Source organism: Salmo salar, chromosome ssa02 (genome assembly GCF_905237065.1).
Source record: "Salmo salar chromosome ssa02, Ssal_v3.1, whole genome shotgun sequence".
NCBI classification, from domain to species: domain Eukaryota; kingdom Metazoa; phylum Chordata; class Actinopteri; order Salmoniformes; family Salmonidae; genus Salmo; species Salmo salar.
The window spans coordinates 87,274,150-87,292,208 of NC_059443.1; the positions used below are offsets into that span (position 1 = coordinate 87,274,150).

Below are 18,059 nucleotides of genomic sequence, written 5' to 3' on the forward strand. Positions count from 1 at the left end.
TGATTGACTCCGCTGTCCTGGCGTCGTGAGGGAGCTTGTTCCACCAATCACCATGGTCTTGTAGCGGATGCGAGCTTCAACTGGAAGCCAGTGGAGAGAGCGGAGGAGCGGGGTGACGTGAGAGAACTTGGGAAGGTTGAACACCAGACGGGCTGCGGCGTTCTGGATGAGTTGTAGGGGTTTAATGGCACAGGCAGGGAGCCCAGCCAACAGCGAGTTGCAGTAATCCAGACGGGAGATGACAAGTGCCTGGATTAGGACCTGCGCCGCTTCCTGTGTGAGGCAGGGTCGTACTCTGCGAATGTTGTAGAGCATGAACCTACAGGATCGGGTCACCGCCTTGATGTTAGTGGAGAACGACAGGGTGTTGTCCAGGATCACGCCAAGGCTCTTAGCACTCTGGGAGGAGGACACAAGGGAGTTGTCAACCGTGATGGCGAGATCATGGAACGGGCAGTCCTTCCCCGGGAGGAAGAGCAGCTCCGTCTTGCCGAGGTTCAGCTTGAGGTGGTGATCCGTCATCCACACTGATATGTCTGACAGACATGCAGAGATGCGATTCGCCGCCTGGTTATCAGAAGGGGGAAAGGAGAAGATTAATTGTGTGTCGTCTGCATAGCAATGATAGGAGAGACCATGTGAGGATATGACAGAGCCAAGTGACTTGGTGTATAGCGAGAATAGGAGAGGGCCTAGAACAGAGCCCTGGGGGACACCAGTGGTGAGAGCGCATGGTGCGGAGACAGATTCTCGCCACGCCACCTGGTAGGAGCGACCTGTCAGGTAGGACGCAATCCAAGCGTGGGCCGCGCCGGAGATGCCCAACTCGGAGAGGGTGGAGAGGAGGATCTGATGGTTCACAGTATCAAAGGCAGCAGATAGGTCTAGAAGGATGAGATCAGAGGAGAGAGAGTTAGCTTTAGCAGTGCGGAGAGCCTCCGTGACACAGAGAAGAGCAGTCTCAGTTGAATGCCCAGTCTTGAAACCTGACTGATTAGGATCAAGAAGGTCATTCTGAGAGAGATAGCAGGAGAGCTGGCCAAGGACGGCACGTTCAAGAGTTTTGGAGAGAAAAGAAAGAAGGGATACTGGTCTGTAGTTGTTGACATCGGAGGGATCGAGTGTAGGTTTTTTCAGAAGGGGTGCAACTCTCGCTCTCTTGAAGACGGAAGGGACGTAGCCAGTGGTCAAGGATGAGTTGATGAGCGAGGTGAGGTAAGGGAGAAGGTCTCCGGAAATGGTCTGGAGAAGAGAGGAGGGGATAGGGTCAAGTGGGCAGGTTGTTGGGCGGCCGGCCGTCACAAGACGCAAGATTTCATCTGGAGAGAGAGGGGAGAAAGAGGTCAAAGCACAGGGTAGGGCAGTGTGAGCAGGACCAGCGGTGTCGTTTGACTTAGCAAACGAGGATCGGATATCGTCAACCTTCTTTTTAAAATGGTTGACGAAGTCATCCGCAGAGAGGGGGGGGGGGGGAGGGGGAGGAGGATTCAGGAGGGAGGAGAAGGTAGCAAAGAGCTTCCTAGGGTTAGAGGCAGATGCTTGGAATTTAGAGTGGTAGAAAGTGGCTTTAGCAGCAGAGACAGAAGAGGAGAATGTAGAGAGGAGGGAGTGAAAGGATACCAGGTCCGCAGGAGGCGAGTTTTCCTCCATTTCCGCTCGGCTGCCCGGAGCCCTGTTCTGTGAGCTCGTAGTGAGTCGTCGAGCCACGGAGCAGGAGGGGAGGACCGAGCCGGCCTGGAGGACAGGGGACAGAGAAAATCAAAGGATGCAAAAAGGGAGGAGAGGAGGGTTGAGGAGGCAGAATCAGGAGATAGGTTGGAGAAGGTTTGAGCAGAGGGAAGAGATGATAGGATGGAAGAGGAGAGAGTAGCGGGAGAGAGAGAGCGAAGGTTGGGACGGCGCAATACCATCCGAGTAGGGGCAGAGTGAGAAGTGTTGGATGAGAGCAAGAGGGAAAAGGATACAAGGTAGTGGTCGGAGATTTGGAGGGGAGTTGCAATGAGATTAGTGGAAGAACAGCATCTAGTAAAGATGAGGTCAAGCGTATTGCCTGCCTTGTGAGTAGGGGGGGAAGGTGAGAGGGTGAGGTCAAAAGAGGAGAGGAGTGGAAAGAAGGAGGCAGAGAGGAATGAGTCAAAGGTAGACGTGGGGAGGTTAAAGTCACCCAGAACTGTGAGAGGTGAGCCATCTTCAGGAAAGGAACTTATCAAGGCGTCAAGGTTACTATGGGTTATAGCAGTATGGACAAATCATTGTTTGACATAAATTAACTTTTGAATATTTTTTGGTTGATACTTCCATTGGTCTTACAATTCAAAATCAGAAAGTCAAAATTATCCTTGGTATAACCTTAAAACAGTACTATACTGGGGAAGCCCTTCATGTTGGAGGGTGTTTCTACAGTACTATATTGGGGAAGCCCTTCATGTTGGAGGGTGTTTCTACAGTACTATACTGGGGAAGCCCTTCATGTTGGAGGGTGTTTCTACAGTACTATACTGGGGAAGCCCTTCATGTTGGAGGGTGTTTCTACAGTACTATACCGGGGAAGCCCTTCATGTTGGAGGGTGTTTCTACAGTACTATACCGGGGAAGCCCTTCATGTTGGAGGGTGTTTCTACAGTACTATACTGGGGAAGCCCTTCATGTCGGAGGGTGTTTCTACAGTACTATACTGGGGAAGCCCTTCATGCCGATCCATCACGACTGGTCTGCCGACGTAATTCCGTCCGATGTGCCCTCAACCGGCCTTTGCCAGACGTCGGTGATGTCCTTGTCCCGAAGCTAGCACCAGTTAGCCTCGAGCCAGTCGCATCTCCCGGCTAGCGTAGTAACGACTACCTACCGGCTTCCCTGTTTCGTATATTCCTGTTCACTGGACCCTATGATCACTTGGCTCCATAGCTGATGCCTGCTGGACTGTTCATTAATCACGGGTCTCCATTTTGTTTATTTTGTTTATCTGTCGGTCCCAGCCTCGAACTCAGGCCCTGTGTGTAGTTAACTGATCCTCTCTGCCCATTCATTGCCATTTTACCTGTTGTTGTCTTAGCTGATTAACTGTTGTCTTACCCGTTGTTGTCTTAGCTAGCTCTCCCAATCAACACCTGTGATTGCTTTATGTCTCTCTAATGTCAATATGCCTTGTATACTGTTGTTTAGGGTAGTTATCATTATTTATTTTACTGCGGAGCCCCTAGTCCCACTCAACATGCCACAGAGAACTCTTTTGTCCCTCCCACACATGCGGTGACCTCACCTAGCATAACTGGTGCCTCCAGAGATGCAACCTCTCTTATCGTAACTCAATGCCTAGGTTTACCTCCACTGTACCCGCACCCTACCATACCCCTGTCTGTACCTTATGCCTTGAATCTATCCTACCACGGCCAGAAATCTGCTCCTTTTATTCTCTGTTCACAACGCACTAGACGACCAGTTCTGATAGCCTTTAGCCGTACCCTCATCCTACTCCTCCTGTTCCTTGGGTGATGTAGAGGTTAACCCAGGCCCTGTGTGTCCCCAGGCGCTCTCATTTGTTGACTTCTGTAACTGTAAAAGCCTTGGTTTCATGCATGTTAACATCAGAAGCCTCCTCCCTAAGTTTGTTTGACTCACTGCTTTAGCACACTCCGCCAACCTTGATGTCCTTGCCGTGTCTGAATCCTGGCTTTGGAAGGCCACCAAAAATTCTGAAATTTCCATCCCCAACTACAACATTTTCCGTCAAGATAGAACTGCCAAAGGGGGAGGAGTTGCAATCTACTGCAGAGATAGCTTGCAAAGTTCTGTCATACTTTCCAGGTCTATGCCCAAACAGTTCGAGCTTCTAATTTTAAAAATGAATCTATCCAGAAATAAGTCTCTCACTGTTGCCGCCTGTTACAGACCCCCCTCAGCTCCCAGCTATGCCCTGGACACCATATGTGAATCGATTGCCCCCCCATCTATCTTCAGAGTTCGTTCTGTTAGGTGACCTAAACTGGGATATGCTTAACACCCTGTCCATCCTACAATCCAAGCTAGATTCCCTCCATCTCACACAAATTATCAAAGATCCCACCACGTACAACCCTAAATCCGTAAACATGGGCACCCTCATAGATATTATCCTGACCAACTTGCCCTCCAAATACACCTCTGCTGTTTTCAATCAGGATCTCAGCGATCACTGCCTCATTGCCTGCATCTGTTATGTGTTCGCGGTCAAACGACCACCCCTCATCACTGTTAAACGCTCCTGCGAGCAGGCCTTTCTAATCGACCCGGCCCGGGTATCCTGGAAGGACATTGACCTCATCCCATCAGTATAGGATGCCTGGTTGTTCTTTAAAAGTAATTTCCTAAGTAAGCATTTTCTTAAATAAACATGCCCCTTTAAAAAATGTAGAACTAAGAACAGATATAGCCCTTGGTTCACTCCAGACCTGACTGCCCTCGACCATTACAAAAACATCATCTGGCGTACTGCACTAATAGTCCCCGCGATATGCAATTTTTCAGAGAAGTCGGGAACCAATACACACAGTCAGTTAGGAAAGCAAAGGCTAGCTTTTTCAAACAGAAATTTGCATCCTGTAGCTCTAACTCCAAAATGTTTTGGGACACTGTAAAGTCCATGGAGAATAAGAGCACCTCCTCCCAGCTGCCCACTGCACTGAGGCTAGGAAACACTGTCACCACCGATAAATCCACGATAATGGAGAATTTCAATAAGCTTTTCTCTACGGCTGGACATGCTTTCCTCCTGGCTACCCCAACCCCGGCCAACAGCTCCGCACCCCCCGCAGCTACTTGCCCAAGCCTCCCCAGCTTCTCCTTCATCCAAATCCAGATAGCTGATGTTCTGAAAGAGCTGTAAAACCTGGACCCGTACAAATCAGCTGGGCTTGACAATCTGGACCCTCTTTCTAAAATTATCTGCCGCCATTGTTGCAACCCCTATTACTAGACTGTTCAACCTCTCTTTCGTATAGTTCGAGATTCCTAAAAATCAGAAAGCTTCCGTGGTCATCCCCCTCTTCAAAGGGGGTGACACTCTAGACCCAAACTGTTACAGACCTATATCCATCCTGTCCTGCCTTTCTAAAGTCTTCGAAAGCCAAGTTAATAAACAGATCACTGATAATTTCGAATCCCACCGTACCTTCTCCGCTGTGCAATCCGGTTTCCGAACTGATCATGGGTGCACCTCATCCACGCTCAAGGTACTAAACGATATCATAACCGCCATCGTTAAAAGACAGTACTGTGCAGCCGTCTTCATCGACCTGGCCTGTTGTCCGGACCTCTGGCAGTCTCTATGGGGGTACCACAGGGTTCAATTTTCAGGCCAACTCTTTTCTCTGCATATATCAGCGATGTCGCTCTTGCTGCGGGTGATTCCTTGATCTACCTCTCCACAGACGACACCATTCTGTATACATCTGGCCCTTCTTTGGACACTGTGTTAACCTCTTGGTGACCCCTTCGAGATAGGATCCCGTTAACGGGATCGTTTGACAAAATAGCATGGCGCGAAATTCAAAACAACAAAAATCAAATAATTTCAATTTCTCAAACATACTATTTTACACCATTTTAAAGATACACTTCTCGTTAATGCAACCACATTGTTCGATTTCAAAAAGCCTTTACAGCGAAAGCAAAACATTACATTATGTTAGGACACCACCAAAACAAGAAAAGCCACACAGCCATTTTCCTAGCAAGGAGATGTGTCACAAAAACCCGAAATACAGTTAAAATTAAGCACTAACCTTTGACGATTTTCATCAGATGACACTCATAGGACATCATGTTACACAATACATGTATGTTTTGTTCGATCAAAAACAGCATTTTACATTGGCGCGTGATGTTCAGAAAATGTTTAGCCTCCAAAACTTCCGGTGAATGACCACAATGTGCACACATATTACAGAAATACTCATCATAAATGTTGACAAATTACATAAATTATTTAAAGAATTATGGATATACTATTTTTTAATGCAACCGCTGTGTCAGATTTCAAAACAACTTTACGGGGAAAGCACATTGTTCAATATTCTGAGTACAGAGCTCAGCCATCAAAGCAAGCTATACAGTTACCCGCCAAGTCATGGCGTCAACAAAACTCCAAAATAGTGTTATAAATCTTTCCTTACCTTTGCTGATCTTCGGCGGAATGCACTCGAAGGATTCCCACTTCCACAAGAATTGTTCATTTGTTCGATAAAGTCCATAATATATGTCCAAATACCTCCGTTTTGTTGGCGCGTCTAGAAAACTATTCCAAAGGCACGAAACGGGGGCGCAAATAAATAGACGAAAAGCTCAAAAGTTCCATTACCGTTTGTAGAAACATGTCAAACGATGTTTCCAATTAATCTTTAGGATATTTTTAACGTAAAAATGCGATCATTTTCCAACCGGACAATAGCGTATTCATTCCAGAAGGAACAGAAGGAAAGGCGCGCTCGCGGGGTCGCGCATCACCAAGTCCCATGTCCTCAGATAGGCCACTCATTGACTGAGCTCCTATTTGCTGCCTAGTAACGGGAGAAGGATGAAACCCCCTGCAGGCCCCCCTGTGGCTCAGTTGGTAGAGCATGGTGTTTGCAACGCCAACATGGTGTGTGCAACGCCAGGGTTGTGGGTTCGATTCCCACGGGGGGCCAGTACAAAAAAAAAATGTATGAAATGTATGTATTCACTACTGTAAGTCGCTCTGGATAAGAGCGTCTGCTAAATGACTAAAATGTAAATGTAAACCAGATTCTAAAGACTCTTGACAGCCAATGGAAGCCTTAGGCAGTGCAACGTGACCCCTTAGACACTGTAGTTTTGATAGGGATTCAAAAGAAGAACTACAATTCTCAGATTTCCCACTTCCTGGTTGGATTTTTCTCAGGTTTTTGCGTGCCATATGAGTTTTGTTATACTCACAGACATCATTCAAACACTTTTAGAAACTTCACAGTGTTTTCTATCCAAATCTACTAATAATATGCATGTCCTACCTTCTGTCTGAGTAGGAGGCAGTTTAATTTGGGTACGTTTTTCATCCGAACGTGAAAATACTGCCCCCTATCCCTAAGAGGTTTTAACAAACCTCCAAACGAGCTTCAATGCAATACAGCACTCTTTCGGTGGCCTCCAACTGCTCTTAAACGCTAGTAGAACTAAATGTATGCTCTTCAACCGATCGCTGCCCGCACCCGCCCGCCCGACTAGCATCACTACTCTGGACGTTTCTGACTTAGAATATGTGGACAACTACAAATACCTAGGTGTCTGGATAGACTGTAAACTCTCCTTCCAGACCCATATTAAGCATCTCCAATCCAATATTAAATCTAGAATCGGCTTCCTATTTCGCAACAAAGCCTCCTTCACTCACGCTACCAAACATAGTCAGCTTTGCGAGGGTATCTTACCGCTCCTTGACTTCGGCGACGTCATTTACAAAATAGCCTCCAACACTCTACTCAGCAAACTGGATGCAGTTTATCACAGTGCCATCCGTTTTGTCACCAATGCCCCATATACCACCCACCACTGCGACCTGTATGCTCTCGTCGGCTGGCCTTCGCTACGTATTCATTGCCAATCCCACTGGCTCCAGGTCATCTATAAGTCTTTGCTAGGTAAAGCTCTGCCTTAACTCAGCTCACTGGTCACCATAGCAACACCCACCCATAGCACACGGTCCAGCAGGTATATCTCACTGGTCATCCCCAAAGCAAACACCTCGTTTGGCCGGCTTTCCTTCCAGTTCTCTGCTGCCAATGACTGGAACGAATTGCAAAAATCGCTGAAGTTGGAGACTTATATCTCCCTCACTAACTTTAAACATAAGCTATCTGAGCAGCTTACGGATCGCTGCAGCTGTACACAGTCCATCTGTAAATTGCCCATCCAACTACCGACCTCATCCCCATGTTTTATTTACTTTTTTTGCTCTTTTGCACACCTGTAGTTCTACTTGCACATCATCATCTGCACATCTATCACTCCAGTGTTAATTTGTTAAATTGTAATTACTTCGCTACTATGGCCTATTTATTGCCTTACCTCTGTTCTCCATTTGCACACACTGTATATAGATATTTCTATTGTGTTATTGACTGTACGTTTGTTTATCCCACATGTAACTCTGTGTTGTTTTTGTCGCACTGCTTTGCTTTATTTTTGCCAGGTCGCAGTTGTAAATGAGAACTTGTTCTCAACTGGCCTACCTGCTTAAATAAAGGTTAAAAAATATAAAATCTTAACTGTATTGACAACACCCAAATGGATACTGTCATTAACGCGGTTCTTCAATAATTACACACAATTCTTAATACTGTAGCAAACATTATATTAAACAGGACATTCAAACGAGCCTTACAATTATAATCCAAAGTACTGTGAAATGCACTCATAAGCAACCTGTAAATGGAAGTTACTCCCCTGAGTTTTCCCCCATTCACATTCAGAATACATTGTGAAAAACTAAAATCTTTGCTCACCATTTTTGCTCCAGGCAGATATACTACATCCATAACTATTGGTTTCCTCATTAGCAGGGAGGTGTTTCTGCAATCAAATTCTGTGCGCATTGCCCTCATGCCGCAATTTTATTAAACACAGAAAGGGGCCTATATTGGAGACCAAAAGTCGTCTGGCACACTGTTTAGAGTTTCAACAACATGAATAACTTATTTCTAGCCTACAATCTTAGATGTTACTACTAATGTGAAAACAAGACAAAATATGACTATTCTTGCTCATTTTAAGACAATTGTCAAATAATTTTAACATTCATTACAGACGTCAATTGTTGTATAACATCATGGCTACACTGTTGGCATCACCTTTTACAGTGGATTACCGCTGTTGTGGGCCTTTAACCATCTGTTTGACTTTGTTGTTCACACACGAGAGACGGGACTATCATGGGTCCTCTGGGGAGCCTCAACAACCTCATGATGCTGACAAGGCAGAGAAGAGTCTCTCCAGATCAGAACACCTCAAGAAACACCAGCAGAGATCCACAGGGAAGAAATCTCACTGCTGCTCTGACTGTGGGAAGAGATTCACCTCCTCAGCAGGCATTAAAATTCATCAGAGAATCCATACAGGAGAGAAACTTTTTACCTGTACTCAATGTGGGAAGGGTTTTACTACATCTGGCCATCTGACTCTACACCAGAGAAGACACACAGTGGAGAAATCTTATAGCTGTGATCAATATATGGGAAAGAATATAGTTGAGGAAATAATCCAAACCTAGTTGTGCCTAGTTAGGACATAACGTTAGCTAGTTAGCTAACGGTACTGTACTGTAGCTCATACAACGCCGACGGTCAAACCCGGCTTTCTAATATTTACGTTAATTACCTATAGTAACGTTCTGGAAGATATTCACAGAAAACCATCATTGTCTTCGTTATTCATTATTAGTATGTTATATTATTATAATAAATTATTTCGAGACATATTCAGAGCCAAACATCAACCCAACTTAACCTTTTTAACTGTTGTCGCATCCAAACTTGTCACCATCGTTTTCAGTTGTAATTGCGAAGTTCCCGGAAGAAGTCCAGCAACAACGGAGGTTCCTTGAAGAATCCACCTTCTAACAAGTTCTTTGAAGAACCTTTTGGGGCTGTTTTTCATTGACCAAGAACCCTACGGTTCTTAGAGGATCTGAGAACAACTCCAGTTGAACCCTTCATTGTTAGTGTAGTTGGCTCTATTTACTCTCAGATTCAAACATGATGATTAGCATCAACGATCAAGTCAGCTGCTGCTGCTCCAATACAGTATGAGGTGAGACGGTGAACTGACGTTGAACTGGGCAGTCAGTCATTCAATCTGTACTATGAGTCTTATCAAATCGAATTTTACCTTACAGTGAAATGCTTACTTCCAAGCCCCTAACCAACAATGCAGTTTAAAAAAAGTACAAATAAGAATACGAAATAAAAGGAACAAGTAATTAAAGAGCAGAAGTTAAATAACAATAGCTAGACTATATACAGGGGGTACCGGTACAGTGTCAATGTGCGGGGGCACTGGTTAGTCGAGGTAATTGAGGTAATATGTACATGTAGGTAGAGTTATTAGAGTGACTATGCATAGATGATAACAGAGAGTGGGGGGGGGGGGCTTCCTCTGACACCGCCTGGTATAGAGGTCCTGGATGGCAGGAAGCTTGGCCCCAGTGATGTACTGGGCTGTACGCACTACCCTCTGTAGTGCCTTGCGGTCAGAGTCAGAGCAGTTGCCATACCAGGCAGGGATGCAACCAGTCAGGATGCTCTCGATGGTGCAGCTGTAGAACCTTTTGAGGATCTGAGGACCCATGCTAAATCTTTTCAGTCTCCTTTGACGTATTGTTGATTGTAACATTTTTCATCTTCAACAAATGAACTGGGTTGGTTGAAAAGTGATACTGATCTTACATACCATGGAAGAAATACTGAATTTATACTGTTTTTCATACTAAGATGGACCTAGATATGTGTTGCTTTTGCACATATTTGTTCATTGGTTTTGCAAGAGTGTTGGTCAATCATTGGGTTCATTTGTTTTACAATATGTTCAAATCAAGCTTTATTTATAGAGCACATTTCAGACATGGATGCAACACAATGGGTTCACAGAAAAAAATCTTTATTGAGTGACTGATCCATTCATCCTTCCATCCCTCCTCAGCCTTCCTCTCTTCTGAAGACCCAGTGAGGGTGGAGCTCAGTCAGAGAGCTGTTGAGGGCCTGGTTAGGAAGAACACATCTTCAGCCAGAGAGGTGAGAGGTCACACATGGTTTAGATGGTAAATATTTATGTCCCCTTAGTGGTTCATCAGGTCAGCAAAAGGGAATATGTTCCATCATCAATGTTTATTTACATTAGTGCAAATAGTCCACTGATATTGGTGTCATTTCTCAACCCTTTTGGCTGTATGAAAGTTAATTTCCCCTCAGACACACATTTGTTCTTTGATATTATGAAGGTAATTTGTGTCAAATGTACTTTTCCCCACTCATTCAGCCCATCTCTTTACATTGCTTATGCATATTCAGTGGCCTGACTGCATCCAGACGATGTCAAAGGCCCATCCTGGTAGATCTGAACCTAATGCAGCTTGGAGTGATCGGATGACAGAAGTCACATTTAGGTGCCAGGTGTAACTGAGGCCATAGATGCTCCATATCCATTACTTTGAGTGTTTTATATAATATGACTAAATGTGTTTCTGTGTTGCAGGGGCAGTCAAGAAATGGAACAGCAAGTCCACAGAACATGACATAATCAGAGCTGTGGGAGACCACCTCAAGCCCTTGGTAGAGCCGGGGGTGGTGTTTACCACTCCACCACGCCTTCAGCAGGCTGGAAAAGTGGTGTTGATGTTTTTGATCAATTTGTTTGTTTCAGTTTTCAGTAATTTAATCCTTTGACGTATTGTTGATTGCAACATTTCATCTTCAACAAATTCACTGGGTTGGCTGAAAAGTGATACTAAACATACATACCATGCACAACCATGATATGTGTTGCTTTTGCACATATTTGTTCATTGGTTTAGCAAGAGTGTTGATTGGTCAGTCATTGGGTTAATTTGTTTTGCAATAAGATCAAATCAAGCTTTATTTATACAACATATATATATATGTGTGTGTGTGTGTGTATATATGTATATATAAAACAGCATATGTCAGACATGGATACAACACAATGGCTTCACAGGAAAAAACAAAAAACAATTAAAATAAACTGAAATATTTACTACACAACTTAAGAGGATAAACAGAAGAATAACAATTGAAAGACTAATGAGCGTTCAAAAGAAATGTCAATTAATTACAATATTAATTGGATGCAATATCCAACCCAAAATGGAAGCTTGTTTTTTGTTATGTTCCCCAGCAAGAAAACCAAAAAATGTCACTCAAACAGAAGAGGGAAACAAATTCCATAACAAAAACTTCCTAGCTTCTACAACTCTCGTCCCCTTGGAACGAGCCCAAACAAAACTCATCTCCAATTCGGAAAAACGTGCAGTCAAAATAAATTGTGATCCATGGCAATGCACTGGCTAAACGCAAAACACAAATGTTTTTGACTGCCCACCCTTGAGACAATCAGCAACCAAGTTGTCCTTACCACAAACATGACTGATTTCAAGAAGAAACTCCTGCAATATCCGTAGTAACTTTCCACCTCACTGCAGAGCGTCTCTCTCTTCTCAGGGTTCACTAGATAGGCATGTTGTTGGATCGGGGCCCAGTCCCTAATGTCATGCTCTAGTACATTTGGGTTGGTACATCTGAGAATGAACCCTGATATTCTAAAAGCAGGGTAACAATGTCAATATAATTGTACCCAAAAATTGTCTGTTGGTTGCATAAATAATTATGATTACTAAATGTTACATGAATTGTTAACATGAAATATCAAAACCAAATGTACACCCCTTTGTTAATATGTATTAGCAATAATTAACTTAATGGTGATGCATGGAATAATAAAACGTATATTTTGTCAGGCTGAATGTTTGAAATATGAGGTGATTTGAGTCATGCTTCTTCAGTAGTGGAATAAAGACAATTAGCACTTGAATGTTGTCAAGAAATGCTGGAGTGATGTAGGATTGATTATAGACTAATTTATTATACTGCGTCCATGTGTTTAGGCTGCAAGTATGTTGAAATTAAGTTGTTTTCAAGTCAATGAAAAAACAACCCGAAAAGACATCTTCTCAACTTTCAACTAAAACTGAATGTATATTGGATATCGGGCAGTCCTATTTTCAACGTCCTTTCAATTACATTTTGATTGGTGGGGTGTCCAAATCAATAACCAATATGCATAAACAGTTTGTGATATATTGAAAACCTAAACATAAAATGTGCTATATACACAGACATCTGCCACAATAATCATATTACTTGGATTTTTTTTAAACAAGCTCCTTATAAACTGCACAAGCACCAAAAAACACTGTTGTTTTGACAAGTAGCAATAAATCACTGATATCGATCAGGGGGGAAATCAGGTTGTACGTGCTGTTGAAACTAACACAACTAAACAAAACACATGGAAATGGGAGATATATTTTACCTCACTGATTAGAGGACAACCTGCAGAAGACAGTCAGCTACATTTTGGAGTGATGCATTTAAATTTAGGGGTCGCTAAACAAAGGAACACAACACTTATTTGTCATCACTCATCGATATCATGTTGAAATCAATTGTGCCGAGAGCAGGGAGATGAGGTTGCAAGGACAAACGTTTAGGGTTCTACATTGTAACATTATTTCATTGATATCATTAAACAACTTCATGTATGTATTTTCTAATGTTTGATTAGATCTTTTATCAGAGTATCTCTTCCCACATTGATCACAGCTATAAGGTTTCTCTCATGTGTGTTCTCTGGTGCACCATCACGTCCCACATTGATCACAGCTATAAGATTTCTCTCCTCTGTGTGTCCACTGATGCAAAGTCAGATGTACCAAAACTCTTCCCACATTGATTACAGCTATAAGGTTTCTCTCCTGTGTGTTCTCTGGTGTATCTCTAGATAGGCAGATGTACCAAAACTCTTCCCACATTGATCACAGCTATAAGGTTTCTCTCCTGTGTGTGTTCTCTGGTGCATCTTCAGATAGCCAGATGATACAAAATTCTTCCCACATTGAGTACAGCCATAAGCTTTCTCTCCTGTGTGTGTTCTCTTGTGTGATTTCAGGCCACCTGACTGAGTAAAACTCTTCCCACATTGAGTACAGCTGTAAGGTTTTTCTCCTGTGTGTGTTCTTTGGTGTGATATCAGGCTGGTTGACTGCGTGAAACTCTTCCCACATTGAGTACAGCTATAAGGTTTCTCTCCTGTGTGTGTTCTCTGGTGTGATGTTAAACATCCTGAAGTACCAAAACTCTTTCCACACTCAGAGCAGCTAAAAGGCTTCTCTCCTGTGTGTGTTCTCTGGTGTTTAGTCAGACTGCCAGCTTTAGTAAAACTCTTCCCACATTGATCACAGCTATAAGGTTTATCTCCTGTGTGTGTTCTCTGGTGTGATTTTAAACATCCTGAAGTACCAAAACTTTTTCCACAGTCAGAGCAGCTAAAAGGTTTCTCTCCTGTGTGGATTCTCTGGTGAATTTTAATGCCAGATGAGGTGGTGAATCTCTTCCCACATTGAGCGCAGCTATAAGGTTTCTCTCCTGTATGGATTCTCTGGTGAATTGTAATGCCTGATGAAGAGATGAATCTCTTCCCACATTGAGCACAGCTATAAGGTTTCTCTCCTGTGTGGATTCTCTGATGTCTTTTGAGGTCTGCTGAGGAGGTGAATCTCTTCCCACAGTCAGAGCAGCAGTGAGATTTCTTCCCTGTGGGTCTCTGGTGGTGTTTCTTGAGGAGTTCTGATCTGGAGAGACTCTTCGCTGCCTCATCAGCATCATGATGTTGTTGAGGCTCCCCAGAGGATCCACGATAGTGACGTCTCTCTCCTGTGTGAACAACAAAGTCAGACAAATGGTTATAGGCCCACAACAGCGGAAATCCACTGTAAAAGGTGATGCCCAGAGCGTAACCATGATTTTGTACAACAATTGACTGCCTGTAATGAATGCTAAAATTATTTGACAATTGTCTTAAGACAGTCAAGTGAGCAACAATAGTCATATTTTGTCTTGTTTACACATTAATAGTAACGTCGATGATTGTAGGCTATAAATAAGTTATTCAAGTTATTGAAACCCTAAGCAGTGTGCCAGGCGACTTTTGGTCTCCAAAATAGGCCCCTTTCTGTGTTTGCTAAAAATTGCCGCACGAGGGCGATGCACACACAATTTGGTTGCAGAAACTCCTCCCTGCTAATGAGGAAACCACTAGTTATGGATGTAGTATATCTGGTAATGAGGAAACCACTAGTTATGGATGTAGTGTATCTGCTTGGAGCAACAACGGTGAGCAAAGATTTTAGTTTTTTACAATGCATTCTGAATGTGAATGGGGGAAACTCAGGGGATTAACCTCAGGTTGCTTATGAGTGCATTTCACACTACTTTGGATTAAAATTGTAAGGCTTGTTTGAATGTCCTGCTTAATATAATGTTTGTGTTATTGTCTCAAATCAACTGCTTTATACTTTATACTGCTTTATACTAAAAAAACACTTCAACCAGTAAAATGCTCTTTGGCTAGCTTTTCCATCAGCCTGACAATGAGTGTTTGTAAACTAAGTGTTTGCCAAATTGGCCCATAACGTCACCTAACAACAAATGTGATGTTTGTTATTTGACTGGCATTCAGAAAATCATTTCCTGGATCAGCTGATGATAGTTGAACATGTGACTAACACAACAGAATGTCCCCAAGAACACAGTGGCCTCCATCATTCTTAAATGGAATACTCTTCCTAGAGCTGGTCACCCGGCCAAACTGAGCGATTGGGGGAGAAGGGCCTTGGTCAGGGAGGTGACCAAAAACCTGATGGTCACTCTGACAGCGCTCCAAAGTTCATCTGTGGAGATGGGAGAACCTTCCAGAAGGACAACCATCTCTGCAGCACTCCACCAATCAGACCTTTATGGTAGAATGGCCAGATGGAAACCACCCCTCAGTAAAAGGCACATGACAGCCTGCTTGGAGTTTGACAAAAGGCACCTTAAGACTCTAAGACCGTGAGAAACAAGATTCTCTGGTCTGCTGAAACCAAGATTGAACTCTTTGGCCTGAATGCCAAACATCACGTCTGGAGGAAACCTGGCACCATCCCTACAGTGAAGCATGGTGGTGGCAGCATCATGCTGTGGGGATGTTTTTCAGCAGCAGTGACTGGGAGACTAGTCAGGATCCAGGGAAATATTAACGGAGCAAAGTGCAGAGAGATCCTTGATGAAAAACCTGCTCCAGAGTGCTCAGGACCTCAGACTGGGGCAAAGGTTCACCGTCCAACAGGACAACAACCTTAAGCACACAGCCAAGACAACACAGGAGTGGCTTCGGGATAAATCTCTATGTCCTTGAGTGGCCCAGCCAGAGCCCGGAATGCAACCCGATCTAACATCTCTGGAGAGACCTGAAAATAGCTGTGCAGTGATGTTCCCCATCCAACCTGACAGAGGTAGAGAGGATCTGCAGAGAAGGATGGGAGAAACTCCCCAAATGCAGGTGTGCCACATAAATTAGCTAAATAAAAGGGGAAAAACATTTTTTAATCAATTTTAGAATACGGTTTTAACGTAACAAAATGTGGAAAAGGTCAAGGGGTCTGAATACTTTCCGAATGCACTGTATACAGCAACAGCTCCCCCATAAGCATTCCTGTCTTTTCTGTAGATGTTATATCCCTGTATTGCTACTGCTGTATCAAAGGAATTATCTCAGTGAGTTTCAGAGATGAACAGTACAGTGCATTCCAAATTCAATAGGCAGGCAAGTAAACAAAAACGTTTTCAAATAAAAACTATTCGGTCGACCAATCGCGTTCACATTGTCATGCTGTGACACGCAGTTCCTAAGCTAATTCTCACTAAATCCCTTTTTAAAGTCAGGGTATGAGTTGAGAAACATGCCTATTTTCCTTGAAAGTACGGAATGTCACGATTGCAAAGCTATATGATATTACAGAGAACAAGTTAATTATCTCTGAAAATATTTGTAATGTTGTGCTTCTTGTTCACAGAGGGTAATTCATGCCAATGTTATTTTCTTTAAGCTGTTAATACGAATCGAAAGGAGTTTCCAATATCCTCATTTCTTAAAGTATTTCTGGTGATAGCTAGTGATAGTGATACACAAGCTAGGTCTATTTGAAACATTGCCATCCCATGGCAGCATTTACCAGCCACCAGATTCAGAAGCTTTAAAACCACATAAAAAATATTATATTTTTGCCCAAAGTTAAGATATAAATTATTCAAACTGAACATAATTCATGCTGGTTATTATTTTAGGCTATTTTAGTTTTGGAGTCAAAGATAGTTTTGGAATAGTTTTCATTTTTCAAACAGGTTTGTTGTTTTATTTCAGTTTACTAAATAGTTTCTCCTAATTACTTTTTCTATAATAAGCATGCAGGTTTCCCCTATCAACCAGTCATAGGTACTGGCGACAAAGCACCTCGTACCCTAGCTGGGAATGGGACAGACGGAACCCTTCTGTGGTAACAGACAGGGGTGATTTGTAATCAAATCTAATTCCCAGGAATGGGGTTCATATGAACCACAGAGACTGTGTGGGATAATAACATGGCCGTGTCCAACCCTGCTTGTTCCCTCAACTCCGCTACCAACCACCAATCTCCAACAGGGCCCTTAACCTGTATCACTAGACACATCATAGTGAGCTACAGGTAGGAATCAGCAATGAATCCCAATAATGAGACACCTCTGGGGAGGGGTGTCAGCAACATTTAAAAAATATATATAGTGTTTTATTACAACCATTTTTTACAAATCCGTCAAGACACCAACTTAGACTTTACCGTGAAATGCTTTACTTACAAGCCCTTAACCAACAGTGCAGTTCAAGAAGAAGAAAATATTTACCAAGTAGACTAAAATAAAAAGTAATAATAAAAAGTAACACAATGAGAATAACAATAACGAGGCTATATACAGGGGGCACCGGTACCGAGTCAGTGTGCAGGGGTACAGGCTAGTTGAGGTAATCTGTACATGAAGGTGGGGGCGTAGTGACTATGCATAGGGATCAAACAACCAGCGAGTAGCAGCAGTGCACAAAAGGGAGGGGGGGGTCAATGTAAATTGTCCGGTGGCGAATTTATGAATTGTTCAGCAGTCTTATGGCTTGGGAGTAGAAGCTGTTGAGAAGGCTTTTGGTTCTAGACTTAGCTCTCCGGTACCACTTGCCATGCGGTAGCAGAGAAAACAGTTTAAAACTTGGGTGACTGGAGTCTCTGACAATTGTATGGGCTCTCCTCTCTACTGGGCCGTACACACTACCCTCTGTAGCGCCTTGGTCGGATGCCGAGCAGATGCCATACCAGGCGGTGATGCAACCGGTCAGGATGCTCTCGATGGTGCAGCTGTATTACCTTTTGAGGATCT

General features: G+C 43.4%; 1 protein-coding gene across 1 annotated transcript; it reads right to left on the bottom strand.

Moving 5' to 3' along the window:
- Positions 1-13,377: 13,377 nt before the first annotated feature.
- LOC123738661 (gastrula zinc finger protein XlCGF17.1-like) lies at positions 13,378-17,695 on the bottom strand. Its single transcript, XM_045713470.1, has 2 exons — positions 17,667-17,695; positions 13,378-14,431 (listed from the first exon to the last, which is right to left on the bottom strand). The coding sequence occupies exons 1-2, from the start codon at positions 17,693-17,695 to the stop codon at positions 13,519-13,521; spliced, it is 942 nt and encodes a 313-aa protein (XP_045569426.1). The 3' UTR covers positions 13,378-13,518.
- Between the last annotated feature and the right edge of the window lie 364 nt (positions 17,696-18,059).